This window comes from Bicyclus anynana, chromosome 13 (genome assembly GCF_947172395.1).
Source record: "Bicyclus anynana chromosome 13, ilBicAnyn1.1, whole genome shotgun sequence".
In the NCBI taxonomy this organism is placed as follows: domain Eukaryota; kingdom Metazoa; phylum Arthropoda; class Insecta; order Lepidoptera; family Nymphalidae; genus Bicyclus; species Bicyclus anynana.
Window position 1 is genome coordinate 15017629 of NC_069095.1, and position 21112 is coordinate 15038740.

At 38.1% G+C, this 21112-nt stretch overlaps 1 protein-coding gene across 1 annotated transcript in view; it reads left to right on the forward strand.

Moving 5' to 3' along the window:
• Positions 1-18577, forward strand: part of LOC112044191 (uncharacterized) — a 78922-nt gene extending 60345 nt beyond the window's left edge. The window contains exons 6-14 of the mRNA XM_052885179.1: positions 12724-12913; positions 16681-16861; positions 16912-17016; positions 17067-17174; positions 17225-17329; positions 17380-17484; positions 17535-17639; positions 17690-17940; positions 18274-18577. Of these exons, the coding sequence (XP_052741139.1) occupies positions 12724-12913; positions 16681-16861; positions 16912-17016; positions 17067-17174; positions 17225-17329; positions 17380-17484; positions 17535-17639; positions 17690-17940; positions 18274-18577 (1454 nt within the window). The remainder of the gene's footprint in view (positions 1-12723; positions 12914-16680; positions 16862-16911; positions 17017-17066; positions 17175-17224; positions 17330-17379; positions 17485-17534; positions 17640-17689; positions 17941-18273) is intronic.
• The last annotated feature ends 2535 nt before the right edge of the window (positions 18578-21112 follow it).

Genomic DNA, 21112 nt, shown 5'->3' on the forward strand with positions numbered 1-21112 from the left:
CTTGTAAATCTTGTTGTATTTTTCTGTTAACAACTGATTTTCTGTACCTACATCTTTTTTAACGACCGCTTCTGTTTATGGACATCGATACTCCCAATTAACAGTAGTTAATTGGGAGTATCGATGTCCTGTCCTGATGTCCTTAAAATATTAATGTATTTAAATTCCGCGTTGGTTTTAGATTTAATTAGGAAGGTTAATTTTTATAAAGTATGTATATGTATATTATCAATGTCTAAGAGAAAAATGGGGATCAAACCTACTTTTTATGTACTTTACTTTGATCGAATCTAAATACCCAGCTTCATAATCATGTATTAATTAAGACTTCAATTTAAAAAGTAGGTATCTATTCGTTGTTCACAAACATAACCTCTAAAACTTCAAACATAAATATTTTGAAATCCAGACTTGACATAATACTAAACCTTAAGAATAAATTGTTAAGAAAATAATTATCTATCATTTTATATTTTTTTCATTCATAGACGCTTAAAAAAAATGTCAGCAAAAATTTGTTTGGGAATAGACCATTGTCCTTTGCGAAATTAAGGAAAAATTATAAATTACTAAACCGCGGGTTGTATTGTTTAAATAATTTTCAAAATTGTTTTATTGGATCTAGTTCTACAACATTTTTTTAAATATTAAACTCAGTTGAAATCAAAACCTGGACGGGTTTTTAACCAACCCAAAATGTAATAATCCTGAGTGGGTATAGTATAGTATCTAGTGTATTCCGCCAAATTAACGTGAGTTAAGCCAGACACAGATGACAAGCAATCATCATCATCATCATCATTATCAACCCATATTCGGCTCATTGCTGAGCTCGAGTCTTCTCTCAGAATGAGAGGGATAAGGCCAATAGTCCACCACGCCGGCCCAATGCGGATTGGCAGACTTCACACACGCAGAGAATTGAGAAAAACCTCTCGTATGCAGGTTTCCTTACGATGTTTTTCCTTCACCGGACATGACAAGCAATACGTACACAATTATCACAAGTTGAATATAACAAAAAATATAATAACACAATCAACTGCCTATTTAAAGAAAAAACAAATCCCTTAATTTTACGATGATTACAAAAAGTAAGCACAATAACAAACCGAGATGGAACCGTTTATGTCATCATTAAAACGGATACAAAATAAAAAGACTCCAGTTTCAGTACCGTAACAGTTTTGTAACGGCGGGCCCATAAATCTTGTCTTCCCCCTTATATTTCAGCGCACTGTGCAAATTGAAACAGGCCACTTTACGGGTATCTGTACTTCGTTTATGAACAATGATAAATCTTTTATCCGCCCTACCCTCCATTACGTTATTGTTTTTTAAAGATCATTTGTTATGAAGAAAGAAAACATTATCCCATAATGTTGTATACTTTCGCTTAATAGTCCTAATAGCTATATCGTTCGTTATCAACTCGTATACGGCTCACTGCTGAGCTCTAGTCTCCTCTCAGAATGAGAGGGGTTAGGCCAATAGTCCACCACGCTGGCCCAATGCGGATTGGCAGACTTTACACACGCAGAGAATTGAGAAATTCTCTGGTGTGCAGGTTTCCTCACGATGTTTTCTTTCACCGTTTGAGACACGTGATATTTAATTTCTTAAAATACACACAACTGAAAAGTTGGAGGTGCATGCCCCAGACCGGATTCTAACCCACACTCACCGAAATCGGAGGCAGAGGTCATGTCCACTGGGCTATCACGTCTTTTAATAGCTATATGGATAAGCATTAAGTTGGTTCTACAAATAAAAATAAAATAAGATAATGTCGAATACAATAGAGACGATCAATAACCATTACAAGAGAACCACATTGGCATCTCATCTCATGTAAATGGTGTATCACATTAGATCCATTCGATAAATGAGTCAAAATTAAGGCAGCTGATGGAAAATGTATTCAATAATAACTAATAGATTAGTAATTAATAGGATCAAACAAATAAACATTTGCAGTAAAAAACTGATATGAAAAGTCTTCTATTAATAACTCCAAGTATTTTTAAAATTCGAGAAAAATCGAGAAAAATATATATTACCTAAATAAAGAATACCCCAGCTATATTATTTTATTTAATATTAGTAATTTCTGAGATGATAGCACAAATTCACATAACAAATGAATGGAATAAAGAATTACGAGTTTCAACATCGATTAAAAAATAAGTTATCATAACGAAAATTGCAATTTGAAAGGATTTACAAATAGCCTGTCAGGACAAAGGTAAGAGCTAGGTAAATAACGAAACTTCGCAGTTTTAACATGAACATGGACGATGTTTTTAGTTTAAACGGACATAATGATTTATGAGGAAGCCGCCGGTACGCCAAAAGTTCTACAGCAGTTTGTACAACAATGCATTAATAATTTCAAAATACAATTTTCAGTCGTAGTAGAGTTTTGACGGATCTAGTGAAGAAATTGCTCTGTATGGCACGGCGTGTGATATTTCCAAAATAACTGAGGATGCGCTGTAGAGAAATGTGGAAGGAAAAAATACGTGGAAATGTAGAATTCTCCAACCCTCACTCATGTAAAAGTACATGGATGGTTTATCTAAAGATGACTCGCCAAGGTGGTCACGATCCTCAGTCATGAGGGACCTACTGGAGAGAGAGACCACCAAGTAGTATTAAGTCGTGTTAGGTATAACAACCATATCATTCATGCCTGATTAGGCTTATGAGGATATACATTGTAAGAAATTGTAGTCTGAGGGGAAGTAGGGAGTTAGAGAGGGGTAGAAATCGGTTGGCGGGAACGACTTGCAGTATAAGGCGCTCGTCGTACGGTCGGCTTCAGTATGTTCGTGGCGTTCGAGCCGTCCACATTTCTTGTTGTGTAATTCTTTATGGGTTACTCGGGATAGGGGGGGAGATTGACTTGGAAAAGGAAAGTGCTAGTTAACTCTAGTCAACTGTCAAGGGATCCCTTAACCCTACCATCAACGTTCACAAGTGCGTGACTCCACTGAAGGTCATTCTTGGTCTTATATTGGTTACAGTTTGATTTGTTAATTAAGTTGTCCTGACAAATATTGTGACCTTTGTTCGACATTGGTTTTCTTTGTAATCCTCTTCTGAGTCTGCTAAAAATATAGATATAAGACTTTGTTGATTGTTTCCACCCACTGGGGTTGTATTTAAATTATTACCAAGAAGTATCTCTCTCTGGGAATATATAATATTAGTGGATGTACCCAATAAAATCAAAGGCAATTTCAGTCAAATGTTCGCGTTTGATACTCGTATAATGAAATTTATCTCCGATTCTTCGATGTCAAGTGTGTAATGTGTGTTCGTCTAACATAGGTATATTCACTTTACAACATGGTAGTTAAGGGTATCAGTTTCTCCACGGATTTGTTCATGTTAATGTTTTATTCTTAGAAAAATATTTTATGGACAAAAAGATCTAAAAACAATGAGAATCATACGTAAATATCAGAAATGGATTTATATAGGTGAAATTAGCCTATCGCCTCCTATACGAAAAGTGCAAATTCTTTTGTAGTGTTTTATCTTTTGTTATTGAGTTTATCATGGTTTTCATGTATAATATATATCATATAATATACATATTACTAGCGGACACCCACGACTCCGTCCGCGAGAGTTCAGTACTCTGTGAGTTTATCGCGAACATACAAACAGACAGACGTGGCGCAGGACTTTATGTTGTAATATGTAAGTATAGACTATAGATAGATATAGATAATGTTCGATTGGAGCAGCGTGGTGGGTCTAAGCTCCGTATCTGCTCTACTATAAGGAGGGACTGTTCAAATAGGCTGATATTGATTATGATGCAATAGATACTCGTATGTATACAATAATTTGTCAATTAAATGTATAATGTATATACTGTCTTAAGTGTATTCTCGCCCTAAGCGAGATCGCTAGCAATCTCAGTCAAACAGAATTATTACGTTCCTTTGTTCGAGATAATGAAATTCAATCTCGAATTATCGCGGAGAAGATAATTGTTTCAGCTTTGTTTCTAATGAAAAAAGCTCCTCGCATCTCCGACCGGCTACTTTTGAATAACTTGGGAACGTTCAATTATTATTTTTATTTATTAAACAAGTTGGTTGCTATCTCACCTCAATTTATAAAACAACTAGCGGACGCCCGCGACTTCGTCCGTGTGGAATTCAGTTTTTACAAATCCCTCGGGATCCATGGATTTTTCTGGGATAAAAAGTAGCCTATGTGTTAATCCAGGCTATAATATATCTTAATACCAAATTTCAGCTAATTCAGTCCATTAGTCGAGGCGTGAAAGAGTAACAAACATTCATATCATCAAAATCATCAGTTATCGTAAAACCCGAAAAAAAATTTTCGGGATAAAAAGTAGCCTATGTGTCAATTCAGAGTAAAATCTATTTCCGTTCCAAATCTCAGCCAAATCGCTTCAGTAGTAGCGGCGTCAAAGAGTAACAAACATCCAAACATCCAAACATCTATACAAACTTTCGCGTTTATAATTTTGTACCACTTTAGTACTATTTGGATACTTATATATTGGGGTTTGAGTAAGGTATGTCGTGTCCCGGGTAGCGGTTATGGGTGATAAATAATAGTAGGCTCCACTGATAAAACACTTATATTGACTATCAGTTACAACGGTTAGGTAACGACTGGCGACAAACCGCCCGTATCGACTTCGTCATAATTACGAAAATGCTTAAGTAGCATTTTCATTTACAATCTATGTGTGTGTGACCACCACATCATTCCACCCCCTTTTTTTTTTTTTTACAGAAAACAATGTATAGGTAGTATAGGGGTGTTTCATTCTTAACACTATAAGCACAATGCTGACAAAACGTTTCACGAGGAGCATACACTTGTTACACTTAAACTAATGAACTCTGTAAAGCTAACAACAAAAAAAAAATTTAAACAAAAAAAAAATATAAATGACAATGTAAAATTTGTATAAGTGTAATATTATGTAAACAACTTTGTAGAACACCTTCAAATACAATTACTTTAAGCAGAATATGGTTTTTACTTTAACATTGCACAACTAATTTCTTAAAATTATAAACATGACGAAACAATTAACAATAATGCAACTAAGCATAACGTGCAGGTACGCGGCTGACGCGACCACTGCTCGTTGTTTTGCATTTTACACCGTTGGTATTATAAGGGACCGTACACACTGTGACTTTCTTTTTTAAAATCGGTTCCGTAGTTTTTGACGACATAGTATTTTGGGGATTATCGTTTTCCTCCAAAATATAAGCTGGTTTCAACCGATCTATAGAAACTATAACCTGACGTGTGGGTAATTGGACCTTAAAAACTTTCTCTGTCCTGCTAATTACTCGGTACGGACCGTCGTAAGGCGCTTGGAGAGGCTTACGCACCGCGTCGTTCCTGATAAATACTTTGTCACAAGTGTGTAAATCCTGGTGAACAAAAATTTTTCTCGAGTCTTTATTGACCCTTTTAACAGGTTTTAAATCATTAATTATACTTTTTAATTTGCTTACATAACTAGAGCTATCTAAAATGTTATCCTTACTTATATCATAAAATTCACCTGGCAGCCTAATACTTGTGCCGTATACCATTTCAGCACAACTAACATTAGTGTCTGCCCGTACAGCGGCTCTTAAACCTAGTAAAACGGTTGGTAGTTCTTCTACCCAACTTTTAGTTGACAGTCTAGCCATAAGTGCTGCTTTTAAAGATCTGTGCCACCGTTCTATCATCCCATTACTCTGCGGGTGATAAGCGGTAGTGCGGATCTTTTCAATACCCATAAGATTCATGAGTTGCTTGAAAAGATTACTCTCAAAACAACGACCTTGATCGGAAGTACACTTAAAAAATACTCCGAAACGCGTTATATAGTTTTCATAAAGAGCTTTGGCTACTACTTCAGCTGTGATTTCTTTAATTGGGACAGCTTCTGGCCAACGCGTACCTCTATCTATCATAGTCAAACAGTATCTATATCCCTCGGGTGATGTATTTAGAGGGCCTATTATGTCAATCATTAAGTGACTAAAACGATCTACTTTCTCGAAAGTACCTAAATCGGATACAGTATGCTTTTGAATCTTAGATCGTTGACATGGGATACAGGCCTTAGCCCATCTTCGGATATCTTTATTCATACCTACCCAAAAGTATCTATCTCTAACCATTTTGTTGGTAGCGCGAATACCCGGGTGACTTAAACTATGAATTGCATCGAAAGCGATACGTCTAAAACTTTCCGGTAAGTATGGTCGGGCCTTATTAGTCGATGTTTCGCAAACAACGCAACTATCGGTGCCTGGCATCACGATGTTTTTGTATTGTATTTTTTTCTTTAGTTCGCTTAACTCTTCGTCATCATTTTGTACACGTGCGAGTTCCGCGTAATCAATGACCGTAGGACAAACAATTTCTTCCACGCGGGACAAAGTGTCAGCTACTATGTTATCTAACCCGCTCACGTGGCGTATGTCCGTAGTGAATTCGCTAATGAACATTATCTGTCTAGCTCGCCTAGGTAGCTCTTTCACGCTACCTATCTTTGAAAAAACATAAATTAGAGGTCTATGGTCAGTATACACAATAAAATTACGACCTTCTATCATATATCGAAAGTGAGCTATCGCCGAATAAATGGCTAATAACTCTCGATCATAGGTACTATATTTCCTTTGTGCTTCCGAGAACTTTTTAGAAAAATAAGCAATAGGTTTCCATACGTTACCTTCTCTTTGCTGTAGAACCGCACCCATGCATGACTCTGAAGCATCCGTCATAAGCGCCAAAGGTTTGTCTATCGCAGGATACGTTAACGTCGCGGCGTCACTTAGGCTCTGTTTACACTGCTCAAACTGAGCGTTTGCTGAATCAGTCCAAGCGATTTTTGACTTATCTTTTTTTTTTGTATTCGTTAAATAGCGATCCAACTCAGACTGCTTTTCAGCGGCACCTGGTATGTGTGATCTATAGAAATTTAACATACCTAAAAATCTCCGGAGTTGGTCCACAGTAGCTGGCCTCGGAAACTCGATGATGGCTTTCACCTTCTCGTCGAGTGGACGAATCCCTTCCGTTGTTACTTCATGACCTAAAAACTCCAATTTTGTCTGTTCGAAACAACACTTTGATATATTCAGAGTAATACCGAACTTCTCTAAGCGACTAAATACTTCCTCTAAATGTTTTCTATGCTCGTCGACGTTGTTACTTGCAATTATTATATCATCTATATACACGAATAAAAAATCTAAGTCTGGGAGTACGCTATGACACATAAAACGCTGAAAACTTTGGCCAGCATTTCGAAGGCCAAAAGGAAGTCTGATGAACTCGAAAGCCCCGAAAGGGGTTGACACAGACGTCTTTTCAATGTCCATCTCGTTAACTGGTATGCAATTGTAAGCTCTGTTTATATCTAACCGTGAAAAAATTTTCTTACCAGCGAGTAAGTACGTGAAATCGCGTAACCTGGGTATAGGGTAACTATCGGGCTTAGTAATAGCATTTAAGCGCCTATAGTCACCACATGGCCTTATCTGCCCATTTTTTTTAAGCACTATATGCAGAGGGCTTGCCCACGCGCTTTTACTGGGTCTGCATATTCCCATTTCACACATTAACCGAAATTCCTCTTTAGCCTTAGCGTATCGGTCTGGCGGTAACGGTCTTGCTCGACATTGAACAGGCGGACCGTTCGTCTCGATGTGATGACAAACGCTATGCTTAGGAACTTCCTTAAAAGATACCGGTTTAGTTAAATCTGGATATTTAGCTAACAAACTATAATGTGGGTGTTGATTATGAATTGTAGTTATTGAACTTTCCATGCACTGTGACATACTAGCAATAACCTTAAAATTTGTTACCTGATCCACTAGTTTCCGTTTACTAAAATCTACCACTAACTTATACTTAGTTAAAAAATCGGCTCCTATTATAGGCTGTCTAACGTCAGCAACTATAAATGTCCACTGAAATGCTCTCCTTAACTTTAAATTTAATACTAAACTATGCAACCCAAATGTCTTAATAGGTGTACCGTTCGCGGCATACAGTCTATAGTCCTCGCACGCTCTATTTTTCTCGCGCACTGCCCACCGGGGTAACACTGACACATTAGCCCCACTATCTATTAAAAAACGTAATTTACTGTTTTCGTCAGTTATACACAAGCGGTAATTTATCAACGGGTCACAGCCTCCCGCCGCAGACAGGACCGAAGCTAGTTTTCCGCATTGCCAGTAGGCTGGCTCGATGTCTTCCACGTACACGGTTGAACACATTTGTGTGCTCGGGCTCTAAACTTATAGTGGTAGTAGCAAAGCCAGTCTGGATCTGCCGGTGTCCTCTTCCTGCTACCGCTAGTGTTGCGCGTACGTGGCGCGCCGTGTGACCGTGATCGGCTTCTTCCACCGCTACGCTGGGAATTTTCAATTTTTCTTAGTCGTTCGCCCAGCTTGTGGATCTCCGCTATTACATCTGGAGAATCACTCCTTGCACTCCGTACTGCGGCCACCCCCTGTATAGGCATTGCATTTTCTGTCACCTTGTCTGCCATTCTAAATTCCAATGTGTGAGTCGTTACGTGTTGCTACCCGTGCAAAAATAACCGCTAATAAAACCGAGTCGGGTCACCACTTTTGTACCACTTTAGTACTATTTGGATACTTATATATTGGGGTTTGAGTAAGGTATGTCGTGTCCCGGGTAGCGGTTATGGGTGATAAATAATAGTAGGCTCCACTGATAAAACACTTATATTGACTATCAGTTACAACGGTTAGGTAACGACTGGCGACAAACCGCCCGTATCGACTTCGTCATAATTACGAAAATGCTTAAGTAGCATTTTCATTTACAATCTATGTGTGTGTGACCACCACAATAATATTAGTAGGATGTATTTTACGATAGCGTGATTTTTTTATATATTATTTTTGAAAAACTTTGTAAAGTACCTACTCACAGATGTAAAATAACAGTCTACGTTGTTATAAAACTAAGGGGTATAGACTATAGATTCTTTCAGAAGACGGTTTAGCTTTGGGTGTACTTAGTAATAAGTTCACAACAGAAATAGTATTGCTTAAACCCGTTTATCAAAAAATCCTGTAGTAAGTTTTTCTTTATATTTATTTATGTTTTATATATATATCTTCTCTATTCATGCAAAATAGTGTAAATAAATTAAAACTAATATAATCTGCTGAAGAGTTTGTTTGTTTGATTGAACGCGCTAAACTCAGGAACTACTGGTCCGATTTGAAAAGTTCTTTCAGTGTTAGATAGCCCATTTATCGAGGAAGGCTATAGGCTATATATTATCCCCGTATTCCTACGGGAACGGGAACCACGCGGGTGAAACCACATGGCGTCAGCTAGTATTTTTATAATATGCAAATATTTAATTATAGTGTTTTTATTTATTTATTATATTAGTTATTATTATTTAGTGAATATTACTTATAATTTATTATATTGCAATTTCCCATCTCTCAGGATATTTAGATTATTTATGTTTAGGTTGCCTGGAAGTGATCACTCTTAGTGATAAGGTCGCCTTTTGCCTAAAATGTATGTGTTCTTTTGTTATTTTCTTTTTTGTGCAATAAAGTTATTATAAATAAATAAAATAAAATAATCAAATACGAGAGATTACGTCCACATAACCCTTTCACAAAACATTATATCACACCCGTGTCTCGAAAAGAATTCAGCCATCAGTCAGGTGAAGTATCTCTCTCGGACATTATATTTGTTGGATAGAATAACAAGAACCCTTCAACTCCAAAATAAATATAAAGTACGATTTAAGCTCATTATTTATACATCCCAGCACTGTTTATGATCAGTATTCTGTTGGAAATTGTATTGGACTTGTAGGTGTGACGTGGGCGGATGAAATTTCTCATTACAGTAGTTTGTTTTACGATATTTGCAAACTTATTGCTTCTAATTTTTAAAAAGGCATCATCATTAAAACCTTTCGGCTCACTGTTAAGCACGAGTCTCCTCTCAGAATGAGAGGGGTTAGGCTCATAGTCCACCTGTTATCGACGCGATGCAACGACTTGCGGTACGGACAGCTTCAGTGTGCTCGTGGCGTTCGAACCGTCCACATCTCTTGCTGTGTAATTTTTTATGGGTTACTTGGGATAGGCGGGGAGAGTGACTTGAGTGGATACGGGGAGTGTTTGATATCATTCAAAGGATCCTTTAACCCTACACACATCATTTACAAGTGCGTCACTCCACTCAAGGTCATTCTCTGCCATTCTAGGGTCTTATTTTGGTTACAGTTTGATTTGTTAATTAAGTTGTTCTGACAAGTGTTGTGAATAATAACCTTTGTTCTACATTAGTTTTCTTATATTTGTAATCACTTTTGAGTCCTATAATACACCACGCTGGCTCAAAGCGTAGAGACTTCACACGTAGAGAATTAAGAAAATTGTCAGGTATGTAGAAAAGTCGCATATAGAGGGGGAAATAGGATTAGAAGTTAGTCTGAATAGTCCTTGGACGCATTATCTGACTATTTTAATAGCCCACTACAGGGCTAGGCCTCCCTCATTATATAAGAAGGGATATGGAGCTTTGACTTACCATTCTGCTCCAATGCGGATTGGCGACAAGTATCCGTTGTTAATGATAATTAATAACCGGGACTGACGGCTGAACGTACCCCCCGAGGCACGGGGGCGTAACAAGACTAACTACCAACTACGGTCTGTTGGATTCTCATATTAGTCCGACCTAGGATTCGAATCTGATCTGAAACCTCATTGACTCCGCGCCACGAAAGAAGTCCCGCGACTTCTTCTTCTTGAACTAAAATTGATAGCGCCATTGCCAAAATAATGGCAATGAACGCCATTAAGAAATTAGCGCCGCGTCTACTGGACTTGTTTCGTGGCGAAGGTATAGGTTAACTATTACACCAACGACACAGAGCGGGCAGAGACATTAGAGACAAAATATTTATTCATGACCATGCCTAAGACCCAAACTCTGTGAATATGATATTCAGAATCAGAATCTGAATCGTTTATTTGCAAGAAACATTAAATCTATACCCTGTACTAATATATAAAGCTGAAGAGTTTGTTTACTTGAACGCGCTAATCTCAGGAACTACTCAGGTCCGTTTTGAAAAATTCTTTCAGTATTAGATAGCCCATTTATCGAGGAATGCTATAGGCTATATATTATCCCTGTTTTCCCAACGGGAACCATGCGGATAAAACCGCGCGGAGTCAGCTAGTTTAGTTATACAAAGATGTTCTTATGTATTAGGTAACAATATTTCACCATTAATAGGTATACAAATGTTTAATTAATAAAATTAAAATTATATAATTATTAATTTCTTGGCGAGGTGGACAAATGTCTCTATCGTAATAAGCCACTACAACTTATCCTTTGATCTCAACTTAGCAGGTATACGTACTTGTGTATTACAATAGATAATACAACCTTTTGGAAATTTGGTAGATAATTAGACAGATTTCTCGCATAATGAAGGTAAAAGGGGATGGTATGAGGGATAATGGATTTAGGCTCGAGTGCAATGAGGGTCAATGAAGTTACAAACTCGCGTCGAGCGGCGAGCGGCGAGCGGCCGGTAAATCGCTTAATACCCCAAATTTCAGCTTTCTCACACCTGCCGCTTACGTAATTTCGCTCACAATGTTTTTATTTAACGAAACTGGTATTAAATAGGATACAAACGGGTTGCAGAATTAAATATTATGTAAAGATGTGCTGTGTGATTCAATGTAAACAATATCATAAAGCTATTTCAAGATTCAAGGGTTCAAGATTCGGTTCCCAGCTTGAATCATCATTATTATAACACATAATTTATAAATTGGCTTATTGGTGGTAAAACTAAAGGTATTGTTTGAATTTCGAAAGGGGTGTGGATTTTCATCCTCCTCCTAACAAGTTAGCCCGCTTCCATCTTAGACTGCATCATCACATACCATCAGGTGAGATTGTAGTCAAGGGCTAACTTGTAAAGAATAAAAAAAAATATATATATATTATATCTACATGGGTGAAACCGCGGTGCGTCCGCTTGTTTCAATTATATAGTTATTTAAAAAATTTTCCTTGTGTGCGTAATGCACACATCGAAATTTTTCACTCGTCACTATAGCCCGAAATAAACTTTTGCGGCAGAATTTATTTCGCTCAAAATTTGATATAAAATGTCCCGAACATGCCCTGAAGCGAGCCCCGAGTGTACCACAGTCGGCGAGTGATTGATGATGAGTTATTGACCCTACGGAACTTTGTCGCAGCTACAGGTTTTACCTTTTACATAATAAAAGCCGATGGGGTACGCAAAACCGAAATGTTTTCGAACTTTCCTTTCACGTTTCAACGATGTACCGATGTCATTTCCGTTACGAAAATTTGTTAAAACAGACAATACCAGTATTCAATTGTTTATTACACAGAACATTGAATCTTTTTATGGTTTACTAGCGGACGCCGGCGACTTCGTCTGCGTGGAATCCAGTTTTTCACAAATCCCGCGGGAACCATTCACTTTTCCGGGATGAATACAAGCATAATATGATGCTTATCGTCTATATTTCAGGTTCAATGATGATAAATTGTGTTCCTGCGAAGTTGTGTTGTCTATTCAATAGGAGGTGACGATATTCACCAGACTGATGAGGGTACGTTTCCCAGGGGTGCAGTACATCCGGGACTGCCCCGCCGAGCCGCGCCTGCCCGTGTACATGGTGGTGGGCGGCGCGGGCGGCGGCGTGGGCATCTGCTGGCTGCTGTGGGCGCAGCTCGCGAGTCGCAGCTCCAACGCGCCCGCCAGCGTGCCGGAGCGAGTGCTCGCCTACACGCTCACCATGTTCCTGATGGGCTGGTAATGTGTGATACCACCATATGTTTGTAGCCAATCTGTTATGTGTGATAGCACCACATGTTTGTAGTTTTGCTTGATATCATCACATGTGACACTAGTGGGGACGACCCATCGTTCCCGTGAAATAGGCTATTTGACACTTTTTTTAAATGAGATTAGATTGTTTATTCACGTTGTACTAGATTGAAAATATTATTATATTTTTTCGAGACGAGACTGGGGAAAATTTTAATTTTTAAATCTTAAACAAAAAAAGAAATAAAACAATCATTAGCGGGTTGTAAAAAAAATAAACAAACAGCATAATTAATTGTGAGTGTCATAGGCTATATTTTCCCCGTTTTCTTACGGGAACGGGAACTACGCGGGTGAAACTGTACTCGGCTACTTGTACAGTAGTGTAGCAAAAATTAAAACGCGTCGTAAGTTGTATAAAAAGTTTAAAAATGTATTGTTTATTTAAAAAAAGTACAAAAGAAGTAGAGACACCGCTTCGGGTCATGTAAGTGGACGCTGTAATAGAATTTGTTGTAAACTTCCAAGGTAAAAATGTACCAGATAGTCCGAGAGCTTTTAAACGACAAACTTTTGAGAGTGAACTTTTTACTTTTTTATTAAGTACTATGAAAACAGAATTAGGGCTGTTGTGCTATTTTTATATAGTTCAAGAAGTTTAAAGTTGAGGGCTTAAATGATTTGGGTCATCGAGGTAACTTTTTTTACTCGACGATAATTTATACTAAAGATATTAGATTAGGTGCCTACAAATTACCGCAAAAAGTGATCCGAATTTAGCTACTCCACTGAACGCACAGTTTTGGGTTTACTTACATTATGTATTTAAGTATATATAGTTTTTACACTTCATGAACACACAACTCGATATTGTAGACAATATGTAGGTATTCATTGTTTAATAAGCGATAGGTACACATATTTTGCGTTTACCTAAATTTATTTAATTTATATACTAAATAGTAATAATAAGTAGTAAGTAGGTAAGTAATAGTAAAGTTCCTCGTATTCGAGCTCAAATTAAAGTGAAATTTTTTGTGTTTTTGTGAGCCTATGGAATGCAAAATATCCAAGGACTTGATAAAAAACTTGTAAAATTATACCAATGCTCGCAACTCCGTTCTTCTACTGTGAAAAGTAGTGCTATCCAAGTAAAACCAAGTCGATTACTTTATACAACTCGTACTTAAAGGACCTTCTGTCTCAAGTTATTACGTAATTAGCTAACCTATCCACATCATATCGTGACCATATTTTATTCAGTAAATGGCATAATTAAGAAACTGACTAGTCATAGTTCATAAAGTACTCGTTCAAATTGAATGATATTTAAAATATACCGTGCAGTCAATTGGTCAAAAATGGCTTGAATAGGGATGATGACTGTTTTTTAAATTGTATATAAATTAAGAGTATGCTAACAGTAAAGTAATTTTCTAAAAGTAACAGGGTATCTGCGATCATTACTTTCGGAGCTACAGGGATTTAAAGGGTCAGATTTGCGACGCTGCCTCGGATCCCTGAAAAACGCCCCATACAAAATGGCACTACCTAATGACGTCGTAGGTAATGTAATGATCGTTAGATTTGTAAGTGCATTCAAACAAAATTACTAATATCTTTGTTATTTGTGCGTTTATGTTTATAGCCCATGTATTAAAAAATGACACATTTAATGTAAGGAAGCTAAAACTGTATGAATTTTCATCTAATTACGATAAAAGATTTTTAATAGGTTTTGAAATTTTATTATCTTATTTATTTTTCAAATATACAGACAATCTTTGCTTTTTCTGTATAAATTAGTTAACATTCACCTTATTTACCCGAATGTATCATAAAAATCAATTTAATCAAACCTAGTCATCATCCCCATTGCTTGGAGAAAAGTAGGTATGGTACGGTCGTGCTGCTTTTTTTGCTTACTACCGTGCCCCAGATATGGAGAAAATATTGTATCCGTAAGAAGTCATAAATACATAAGAGAACATCTTACATCTTAGGCAACAATTTGTACGTTTATTTTCGTGAAGCGATGTTGTCGCAGCACTAATTGGGACTTTCCCCGCGGGAAACGAACGCTTTTGTTATTTGTATAATAATAGATATAACATGCGTGGGCATGTTTTGATGTCATTAATTAGTGAAGGTCGAACTGTATTCGATAATCATATTAAAAGGCTACGTTGTTAATTTGTAATTATGACCACGTGGAAAAATACGGCAAGTAACGGCAGATCCTCGCGGTTTCGACCGCGTAGTTCCTATTACTGTAGATATATGGAAATATATAATATTGAGGCCGATAGCCCAGTGGATATGACCTCGGCCTCAGATTTTGGAGGGTGTGGGTTCGAATCTGGTCCGGGGCATGCACTTCCAACTTTTCAGTTGTGTGCATTTTGAGAAATTAAATATCACGTGTCTCAAACGGTGAAGGAAAACATCGTGAGGAAACCTGCATACCAGAGAATTTTCTTAATTTTCTGCGTGTGTGTGAAGTCTGCCAATCCGCATTGGGCCACCGTGGTGGACTATTGGCCTAACCCCTCTCATTCTAAGAGGAGACTCAAGCTCAGCAGTGAGCCGAATATGGGTTGATAATGATATGGAAATACAATATACCTAATTTGTTTTACTCCTTGAAAATATAGCTTTCTATTGGTGAAAGAATTTTTCAAATCGCTTTAGTAGTTTTTGAGTTTATTTGTTACATACAAAAATATAAATATTTCCTCTATATTAGTGTAAATACCGTAAGCCAAATTCGTTCGTAACACTTCCGATGGTCCGCGCGGGCCGAAAGAGGGGTAGCTATGCTCCACGTGCTCGACTTCATGTCCTGCTCTCTGCCCCGCGCGCACGACTTCACACCGGCACAGATCTTCGCCCCGTCGCTCGCATATCATGATAGTGTGCGTCATCAACGAAATTGCCAAGCTATAGTCCTTGGGCCCTACAATTAAATATTTTTTCATGACCATAGTATTCAAACTTTGTGGAAATATATGTGCTATTCATTGTAGAAAAAAATTAACGTATTTAATGATGGTGGTAGGGCATTTTCTGTATGAGCCATCTTCCAGACTTTGGTTCGTCTGATAACGAACATGTCCGCTGAAAATTGTCCGACAAGGTTACCACTACTCGTATATCTATTCCGTAAAAACAGCTTTTAGTTTGTACAAATTAAACTTCATAGAGCCGTAAAATACTAACCAATTTAAATAACTCATTTTTATAAATATATATAATATTATATTAATTACAAACCTATACCTTTACCTTCAGGCATTCAGATGTCCGGAGGTAATCGATTTGAGCGTAATTTGATTAATGATGGGCAATAACGACTGATTGCCGCGTGTAATGAGCGGCACAATTAGATAAGCTTCTGCAATTAGATTAAATTATATTCTTTTATAATAACTACTTCTTAGAAATCAAAGGTATTTTATATTACATTATGGTATGCAGGTTTTTTTTGTCTTTTACACATATACAAGATTTATACCTGGTGACGTTGTCACTAATTCGTCGGGACTAACTTCAAAATAAATCTTTTGCGCCTTCTCGTTCAGTTTATCGTCTAAAATTGTTTGAATACTTAGTCAATTAATATTAGGTTCGGTATCAGTTTAAAAAAAAAATGTTTGTGTATTACATCGAATTTGCAAATAACTTTGAAGAGTAAGCCCTATGCCCGCTCACTCGTATGAAGCTTTCAATAACAATGACGTAATGTGACGCAGGTTCGCGTGTGGAAACTACTGGACGCTGGGCATCTTGTGGCCCGACTACGCGCCGACATTGTTCGAGCCCAACCAGTGGTGTCACCGCACGCTGTACGTGTTCGCGCTGACGCAGCTGGGTGTCGTGTGGGGTGTCGTCGCGCTGCTGCTGCTGCTGCTACTCGCGCTTGTCATTTGTCAAGTAAGCCAACTGTATCAATAGCAACGCAGACACTGTTCGAGCCCAACCAGTGGTGTCACCGCACGCTGTACGTGTTCGCGCTGACGCAGCTGGGTGTCGTGTGGGGTGTCGTCGCGCTGCTGCTGCTGCTGCTACTCGCGCTTGTCATTTGTCAAGTAAGCCAACTGTATCAATAGCTACGCAGACACTGTTCGAGCCCAACCAGTGGTGTCACCGCACGCTGTACGTGTTCGCGCTAACGCAGCTGGGTGTCGTGTGGGGTGTCGTCGCGCTGCTGCTGCTGCTGCTGCTACTCGCGCTTGTCATTTGTCAAGTAAGCCAACTGTATCAATAGCTACGCAGACACTGTTCGAGCCCAACCAGTGGTGTCACCGCACGCTGTACGTGTTCGCGCTGACGCAGCTGGGTGTCGTGTGGGGTGTCGTCGCGCTGCTGCTGCTGCTGCTACTCGCGCTTGTCATTTGTCAAGTAAGCCAACTGTATCAATAGCTACGCAGACACTGTTCGAGCCCAACCAGTGGTGTCACCGCACGCTGTACGTGTTCGCGCTGACGCAGCTGGGTGTCGTGTGGGGTGTCGTCGCGCTGCTGCTGCTGCTGCTACTCGCGCTTGTCATTTGTCAAGTAAGCCAACTGTATCAATAGCTACGCAGACACTGTTCGAGCCCAACCAGTGGTGTCACCGCACGCTGTACGTGTTCGCGCTGACGCAGCTGGGTGTCGTGTGGGGTGTCGTCGCGCTGCTGCTGCTGCTACTACTCGCGCTTGTCATTTGTCAAGTAAGCCAACTGTATCAATAGCTACGCAGACACTGTTCGAGCCCAACCAGTGGTGTCACCGCACGCTGTACGTGTTCGCGCTGACGCAGCTGGGTGTCGTGTGGGGTGTCGTCGCGCTGCTGCTGCTGCTACTACTCGCGCTTGTCATTTGTCAAATAAACCAGTTGCATCAACTGATACACTTTAATACACTGATATACTTTAATACACTGGCCGAGCCCAACCATTGTTGTAATAGTACGCTTTTCGTATTCATTCTAACGGAGCAGGAGATCGATTCTTGTTCTTTATACTCGTCGATGTAATTTTTGGCCTATAACATAACATGGCCTATAACAAGTTATAATACAATTTGAACTTCATTTTTATGGGTTGCCATGGAAACGAGCGATGTCCCATCGCTGTAACTAAACAGAATGCAGGGGCTAATTGTAGTGTGGAGTGTAGTCGCGCTGTTGCTGTTTCTTCTACTCGTCCTTGTCAATAAATACAATCAATACAATTTACAATTTTCTTTTCGTTATCTTACCATTTTGTGTTCTGTGTATTCTCTACAACTACAACTTTACGTGTTTTATCAGGTATTCGGCTGCGGCTGGCTCGGCCCGCCGAGATACAAGTAGCAACGGCGCAGTGTCGTGCTCGAGCTGTGGCACCGCAACATCAACAACACCATGGACGTCGCCGGCGCTCTGCTGCCCTTCACCCAGGTGGTCCGCCCCGAGCTGACCATCCACGTGCAGGAGGTCCTCACCCAAGCGGACAGAGACGCCGCCGACAACAAACTGAAAATCCCAGAGATAAACGAGCCCGACAAAAGTGACGATGACAAATGTGACGTTAAATCACCCAAGTGTGACCTAGTAACACCCAAAAGTCCTAATAAATATAAAAGTGATAATGTGAGAAGTGGCGGGAAGAATGGTGACGCGGCCTGATGGTTGGTGGTAGTGCTGCCGCGCAAAAAGCACGTACACTTTGAAGCAGCGGACAAGGTCTACTACTTCTGACTTTGTTTAGTGTAAGATCTTTTGTGTTTGATGCTTATCTGTCAGTGCTTTTTGAGGCGTGCTTCTTCTTATATAAGAAATCAATCGTAGATATTTCAATGCATTTTTTTTATAACCGTATCATTGTACTATCTTGGTTCATGGTTAAAATAGTCTTTCAGGGTCTCCACAATACTATATGTGGACAAATGTTAAAAAAAAACTAATTTATATACTTTTTTTGTAATCTGTTAAATATGACCGATTTCGCCCTTCAATTAAGTGAAAATTTTCCTCTATGAAGAAGATACACAAATAGTCTATAGGCAGTGATCCAACCCACACCATCCCGGATTTTAGTGAAGTTACTTAATTTGAGGGTTTTAATGTCGTCATGATCGTCAGCCACTGACGATCAAGTAATCTCACATGCCTGCAGCGCCAACGGCTTGACATCCGATAAAATCGATCGTATGTTGGTCGCGATGTGCATCACATCATACAGTTAACGCTGCAGGCATGTAAGATTACTTGATCGTCGGTGGCTGACATAACAAAATTATTTAGAAATTTCATCGACCACTGCGAATATACTCATTCAGTTCTCTACATGTCTACGCATATAATTAATGACAAGAAAACAGTGATTTTTTAGGATTAAATAAAATATCTACGATGGAAATCTTTGTAGATATTTATTCTTCGTTTGAAGTTTATGGTCGGTTTTCAATGATCCGACAACCAGTGGTACTCGATCGGTGTTCTACAATAAATAATTTTTAATGCAATTAAATTAGATATGAATGGATAGAAATATGAGTTCATCCAGTGACCACTTCCTAAGCCCGTCCTCCTTCATTCCGTGACACAGGATCATTGAAAACCAACATTTAATATAATGATCCCGATATGACAAAGTGAGCGTGTATTAAGTTCTTAATACTTATTTGTTTTCCTTTCAATTTTGTGTTCGATTGTCACAGAAACGAAGAAACATTTAAAAATATCTTCACGTACCTACAGTTGTATCGGTGTCATATATTGCATTTTGAATTTTATGTAGAAAAATTTTAAACGACTTCTAGTCTTGTATTTGTGATAAAATTAGCGAAAAGTTTCCTATCGAAATGTATTAAGTATTATTTGCTGTCAATAACTAAATTAGGCATATAAATACAACGAATATTTATTAGAATTTACATATTTGTGTAAATATAAAAAAAAACTGTATTTGGCCAATCGTAAATATAACAATTTAAAATTTTAAACATATCGAAATATATTATTATTATTAGATATAATAATCATTGGTACTAATTCTGTTTTACACCAATCTGTAAACTACTAAATTGGCATAAATTTCGGCCTCCGTGGCGCAGTTGTATGCGCGGTGGATTTAATGACGGAGGTCCTGGGTTCGATCCATGGCTGGGCCGATTGAGGTTTTCTTAATTGGTCCAGGTCTAGCTGGTGGGAGGCTTCGGCCGTGGCTAGTTACCACCCTACCGACAAAGACGTACCGCCAAGCGATTTAGCGTTCCGGTACGATGTCGTGTAGAAACCGAAAGGAGTGTGGATTTTCATCCTCCTCCTAACAAGTTAGCCCGCTTCCATCTTAGATTACATCATCACTTACCATCAGGTGAGATTGTAGTCAAGGGTTAACTTGTAAAGAGTAAAAAAAAAAAAAACTAAATTGGCAGCTATAATGCTGCATTAGAATTTTAAAATCTGTCAATTTAGTTTAGTTTGCTGATTTCTGTACCCTCGAATTAGTAGATTACCATTTAAAAATATTGATGTGCACAAATTATGTCGATGTTTAATTATTTTAATGGTGATTGGTGAAAATAATTGTGTGTTTTGAATTATTCATTATTGGATTAGTGTTTTTGGATTCGGGCCTTGAGATATTAATTATAAAATATCATTATTTTATTATTTTTCGAGTTAAAAGATTCAGATGGAAAACCTTGAAAGTTTCGTTAAAAAACAAAATTGTTTATTATCTAATTAACAAAACTGAATAGGTAATTAGTAGCTCAAGGCGAAAACTGTAAAATCACAGATATGCGTGGAACAGGCTTTAATAGGAATTGTGGTGTAATTCTATATTTTTGTAGGGAAAAGAAACAATATTAAGTACTTTTATTAGATAAAAGTATAAAAGTGATTTATTTGTATTAGAAGTTCTTTTACTCGAGTGACTGGGTCAACTGATATATAAATTAAATAAATATAATAAAGTAAATATTTAAAAGGAATTGAATGACAAAATAAATTGAATTAAATAAATCAGATTCCTTAAGAATGGTAGTGTGATAAACGCACAGAAAATTAATACTACGAGTAATTGTAAATAAACTAGTGTAGCTCTTTTTAATTGGCATTCATTTCCTTATATAATTTTCTTTATTAGGTGAAGCTAAAAGCTGATTTTCTTAGAAAAACTAACCTTTTATACTAAAAATAGTTCATGTATCT